This window comes from Henckelia pumila, unplaced genomic scaffold, assembly GCF_033568475.1.
Source record: "Henckelia pumila isolate YLH828 unplaced genomic scaffold, ASM3356847v2 CTG_170, whole genome shotgun sequence".
NCBI classification, from domain to species: Eukaryota; Viridiplantae; Streptophyta; class Magnoliopsida; order Lamiales; family Gesneriaceae; genus Henckelia; species Henckelia pumila.
This window is the reverse complement of record NW_027331771.1, coordinates 725,755-731,699: the sequence shown is the minus strand read 5'-3', so window position 1 is coordinate 731,699 and position 5,945 is coordinate 725,755. Positions and strand designations below refer to the sequence as shown.

The 5,945-nt window shown below is 36.6% G+C and overlaps 1 protein-coding gene across 1 annotated transcript; it reads right to left on the bottom strand.

Moving 5' to 3' along the window:
* Positions 1-866: 866 nt before the first annotated feature.
* LOC140870677 (uncharacterized) lies at positions 867-5,641 on the bottom strand. The gene is made up of 8 exons (XM_073273066.1): positions 5,475-5,641; positions 3,663-4,141; positions 3,007-3,172; positions 2,873-2,923; positions 2,587-2,769; positions 2,353-2,452; positions 1,435-2,168; positions 867-1,346 (listed from the first exon to the last, which is right to left on the bottom strand). Exons 2-8 carry the CDS (start codon positions 4,124-4,126, stop codon positions 984-986), a joined length of 2,061 nt encoding a protein of 686 aa, XP_073129167.1. The 5' UTR covers positions 4,127-4,141; positions 5,475-5,641; the 3' UTR covers positions 867-983.
* Between the last annotated feature and the right edge of the window lie 304 nt (positions 5,642-5,945).

The following is a 5,945-nucleotide window of genomic DNA, read 5'->3' as shown; positions in this document are numbered from 1 at the left end:
AGGATATCGGGATGACTTAGAGTAACACTCCTGTGAGACGGTCTCATCCGTGAGACGGGTCAACCCTACCCATATTTATGATAATAAATAATATTTTTGGCATAAAATGTAATACTTTTTAATGGATAACCCATATACGATACTTATCTCAAAAAAATGATCCTTGAGACCGTCTCATTTCTCATAGGAGTTTTATGGACCGAGTTAATGGGACATGCAATTAAATGTATTGAAGTTTAGATTATTTTTTGAAATTAATTTTGAATTATTTTTTATATGTTACAGATTTTAAATTTGAGATGAATGTGGGATGTAATATTTCTTCCACCAATAAAAACTCAACAAATATATGTTCAGTTTCTATGTTCACTTAATAAAAACACTTTTTTCATAATATAGTTTTTTTTTTTTATCAATTTAAAAACTCAACAATCAAACAATTGAAATAAGAAAATCAATTATTCGATAAATAAAAATTTTGCTTGTGCAAATAGTCTAAAAAATGTAAATATAAAAATATTAGATAGTGGGAATAAAAAATATAAAGAAAAAGGAAATATCTAATTACATAAAAGAAATTTTCCTAATTTAAATTTAAAGTGTAAACGAAAGTGTACACTCATTTTTCAATCCCATTAAGCCCGACGGGATAGCATAGTGAGTATAGGCCCCATCAACTTGTATCTCAAAACTAAAACATTGAAATCACATTTTAAAATCGCATTGCTCATGTCAAATCGGTTTCGCCACGTGGTGAAAGCACTTCTTGCCATTCAGAATTCATTTGAGAACTCGATTTTAATATGTTCCATTAGAATTTCATTTAAACATTCGATTTTCGTATATTTCAAGGAATAAAAGTGGGAGAAACAAACACGTCAATGCTGATAAAATAATATAGCACACCATATATCATCCCCTGATTGATTCAAGTCACTGAAGCAACCAATATATTGGAATATGTAATCAAATGTAGTGTTGAGCTAGAAACCAGCCCACCCAGCAGGTTGGGGATCCAACTTATTTTCGATGCTCTTCGACTCACCAAATCGTTGAGACTTGCTCAATCCACCGATGGGTAGATTTATCTTTGAGGAATCTGAAGGATCCGCCTTAAAATTCTCGGATCCAAATCCCCAAGCATTGGAACCAGAAGATGGCTCCATGGCCTTCTTACTCTGCTGGCCGTTTCTTGTTCTAACAGATTTAGGAGTGTTGCTAGGAGGCAACGTCTGTGTTCTGGAATCATCAGAGAAAGCCTGCCACTGTTGAGGGTCCGGGCTCAAAGAGTTTCGGTCAAATAAACCTTCTTGCAATTCCCAAACCGTTCCTTCAATCTTCTCATTCTGTATGTCAGTGACATATTAAATAATATAGCTTACAAGAGATTTCAAGAGTTTATAGGAACATTTATTGGATGGACGAAGAACATACAGGTGGAGTAGTGGATGATTGGTTTCTGGGCTGGTCTTTACTCGGTGATGGAGTTCTTGCAGCCAGAGCTTGCTTAAGATCCTGTATTTCTTGACGCTGCGACCGACAAATTGCAGAGAGCTTCTCGTATTTATAGGTTATTTCTGCCTTTTCTGTATTGGCATGTGCAAGCTGCTCTCTCACTTTTTTGAGCTCTGCCTCCAAGAACTCCTCCTTTTCCGATCTCTGACCATCAGTGCCAAGACTTTTCTTGTTACTGCCAAATTCTGCCGCAAAAGCATTGAATGCATCATTTTGAAAGGTGGGTGTGCCCTCTGGTTTTACGGGTCTTAATCTTTCGGTACTTTGGTTCAAATCATCCTGAAATGGTGAATTTTCAAATCTTGGTCTATCTGCTGATCTACCTGGTGTGTTCTTTTGGACTGTAGAAGAATGAAAATTTTGCTCCTTAGATGGGGTTGAATAGGAAGCTGGATGCTTTTCGGGACAGATCTTGTCATGTCCAGATGATGTATGATTGGTTACGTCTTCATCATATTTAGGTCGGCTCTCGTCCTCGTTCGTCACTGAATCTTTTGCATGTTCAGAGGTCCAGAAAGCACCAAAAGGGCCTGCACTTTCGCCTGTTCTGAGATTATTTGGAACTAATGATGCGTTTCGTGCTCCAGCTGAGGGAGGAGGAGGTGGACTTCTACGAGGCATTGGATTGGACTTGTTTGCAGGCTTTGACATGCCTGAAACCAGCCAGTAATTAGAAGAGATCACTTAAAGCAAGGGACCAAAAAACAGAGAAAAAGAAATAGCCTTGTCATTTGACCACGAATTTTCTTCGCTCGAATACAGTTGCAGTTTACTGATTCGAACAGTTCAGAATTCTAATCGTGATATTCCCAAACTAAGACCTGACAACATCGTCACCTGCAAGAACGTCAGTAGTCTGTTGCAACATGTCTGGAGGTCCGTCAGGTAGTGATTTCTGTGACCCTTCCGGTAAAAGGCTATTAACACGGAACCAGACCTGCAGCCAAAGGAATCAACAAAACTAATTGATAAGTATGCATGCAAGCTTAGCCCTCATGATAGCACTGGGCACAAAGAACTACAACTAACCTAAGTTCATGGAGATGAATCAGAATCAAGCAAAATGCTTGCCTGCGTGATATCCGGTCTATCATTGGGGGAAGATTGAAGCATGTCTCTTATAAGGTCTGTCAGTGATGAGTTGTACTTGGGTAAATCTGGGATGCGATAGTTCCCATTCAAAATTTGGAGCTTTGATTCACCATCGAATGCTAACTTGAAATAACATATGCGAAAAAGGAGACATCCAAGTGCCTGTAAATTAAAAGGCTCAGCCTTGGGTAACTAACAAGCTTACAAAAGATGATCCAAAGTTCTAATGTACTTATTAACAGGATTTAAGAGCCAGTCAACTTACCCATATATCTACTTTCTCATTTATAAGTTCTCTGCGAAAAAGATCCCACATCTAAAAAATGAGAGAGAAAAGAGACATGAGTTGATAGCCAAAAAATGTAAAAGTGAGATATCCGTAGACAGTTATCCATCTACCTCAGGAGCTCTATATGCTGGTGTTGTGTATTTCCTAATATTATCTTCCTCGATACCCATTTCCTCAGGTTTCTCGAAGCGTTTATGATTTGTGGAAGTGCTACCAAAATCACACAACTTCCACAATCCATCAGACCCCAGCAACAGATTCTCGGCCTTCAAGTCTCTACACAATGCAACTCAAGAATGGTGAACAGATAGAATCTACAAAATGAGTGGAGCAAGATCAAGTGACCAATGCCCCTAAGCAAAGAAGAATCATGCGCTATTCTATATATCATTTAAAATAATACATAAAGAGCACACAAAATCTGTAAAATTTTCAGCTATTCTTATTCAGCAGGACTAAAGGAAAGCAGAGAACCTCAGTATTCTTGCCCACATAAGTGCAAGCAGAAGCAAAAACAAGATGTTAATAAAGCGCCTACCTCATAAAAAAACAGATGAACTACGTCCAGACAAGACTCAGTAATTTTAACAGTCCTTTGGGACGTGATATTCTCAATAAAAAGGCGTAGTAATAGAAATATGCAAAGCATATTATTGGGGCATTTTGAAGAAAAAAAAAGGTGCATGCAACAACTAGTTCAAAGCACAAGTATTATATCAAATCACAAAATTTTGCAGTTATAGATAAGATAGATCAAGTACAATACCGGTGTGCAATAGGTGGACTGTGGCAGTGCATTGCAAAGACAGCATTGCACACATCCCGGAAAATTGTTAGAACCTGTTTTTCCTCAAAGAACCCAGCCCCCCTGTTTTCAAGCACATTAACCAGAGATTTCTCACAATATTCCATGAGAAGGAGGATCTCCTTGGTACGTCCCATATCAAAAACAGCATGCGCACAAAGAGTGACAACATTGGGATGCTCTTTGAGTGATTTCATGACTGATATCTCTTTCATCGCCAGCTCTAGTGACTCTTCATCATTGCATATAATGTGCTTTAAGGCAAATGGCTTGGAACCATGTACTGCATCTCTAGCTGAGTAGACAGATGAAAATCCACCTTCAGCGATGACATTACGAACCTGAACTTTGAAACTGCCAATGTCAATGATGCGACCTTCCAGCCCAGTTTGTTCTTTATGCGCAAAGGGCTTGAATCTCCACATGATTGGAGGTAACTCCTTTAAAACAAAAAAGGTCAATCCATGAGAATAGGATAACATTTTCTAGAAGTCGGCTACATTTAATATGAGACAAAGGAAAACAAAATCCAAATTCAACATGGGCTAAATTAAATCATACAGATCTGAATGAAGCATATATTGCATTAAAATGAATTGTTTATTTTTAATAGGGTCGTTAACATGAACTCATTGCTATAAAAGCAATTATTTAAAAGGAAAGAAAGGTCTGGAGTGGTCTATCGAAAAAACTAAAGCTTCCAATGCTGCATGCCTGGAAAAACAAAATGGGCAATCACACCTTCGAGCATCAGTAGCATCCACCAAAAATCACCACATAGCTACATCGAGAATGCTAATTTGAGAATGAGTCATAACTATGCAGATCCCCTTAATTTGACTAAAGGCGGAATGAACCGGCAGAATTCCATACTAAAAGATGCTAAAAGAGTGTTCTACTGTTCTTTCAATTTTTGTATTCGAATAACTAAAAGGATGGAAAAATATATGATTTAGAAAATTATATGTCTAAATATATGCAAATTTCCAGGTGCCCGAAATGATTGGCTCGACAAGATCCTCAATGATCATCTATCAACTTCACCATTAACATGCATATTTCAAAATTACCACAGCAGATCAAAGCAATGATTCTGAAGGTTCCTCTCATGAAATTTGAAAAATATTTACCATTTGAGTTGGATGGATCCCACCACTACGACAAAACTAATATTTCAAGAAATCCCAGATTAAGGTAACCAAAACAGGTATGCAAATGCCAGCCATAAAATGACCTAAAAACAAATTCATGATCACTATTTTGATTTCAGTTTGATCTCCGAAAGAAAAACCACTGGCACAACCAGAAGTTGTCAGGATTAACACAATTAAAGTAAGAAAAGTCCAAACCAAACCTACCATATAAATACACACATATTCGTCACCTATAATTGCATTCGGCATTTGGCAGAATATACGAATAGATAGAGATTTCATAAATACATAGCACAACATAAATTTAAAACCGAGCGAACTTTAGATTAAAATTCCATTCTTTCCGCAGATCTAAACACATTTGACTACTTACAAAACGAAATAAACAAACACCATCCACCCTATTAGGTTCCACTCCTAGATGGCGCAGATTGTGGTGGCGATGGGAAGGACCGAAAGTGGCGGCAACTGGGAGAAGATTAAACTACTTAATCGTAAAACATAGATACAAAAACGATTTAAAAACAAGAAAATTTCAGATCTTGAGCTGTGATTCACCTGATCGACCGAAAACATTAAACTGCTTTAATCAAAATTCTACAACTAAGATTCTTTATACCTCGTAAGAATGAAATTCGATCCGAAACCCCTACACGATTCAACGAAGGAGATCTGGGAAATGGTGGGTTTTGGATTTCGATGATCGAGTCGTGGAGAGAGTGGATTCTTGGGAAAATGTGCGTGAGGGCGTTCGTGAGCTACTAGCGATATCTTGAATCGTATGTTTTGACAGAATAATGGCCGCCAGTATAAACAGAACCTAACCTTATTTTAATTACATTTAATTTAATTAAAGAGAAAAAAATTATTTTAGTACTGAAAAAATGTCAAAAATTTATACATTAACTATTGAAAATGATTTAATTTGTATATGATCAAAGTCAAAAATAAATTTTTCCTTTTACTTAAAATTATTTTAAACCAATATTGTTATTAAAATCAACTAGATATATATTTCACTTTTTAAATTATTTTATTGATTAAAATAAAATTATAAAAATAAATTCATATTTACTATACAATAAAAAAT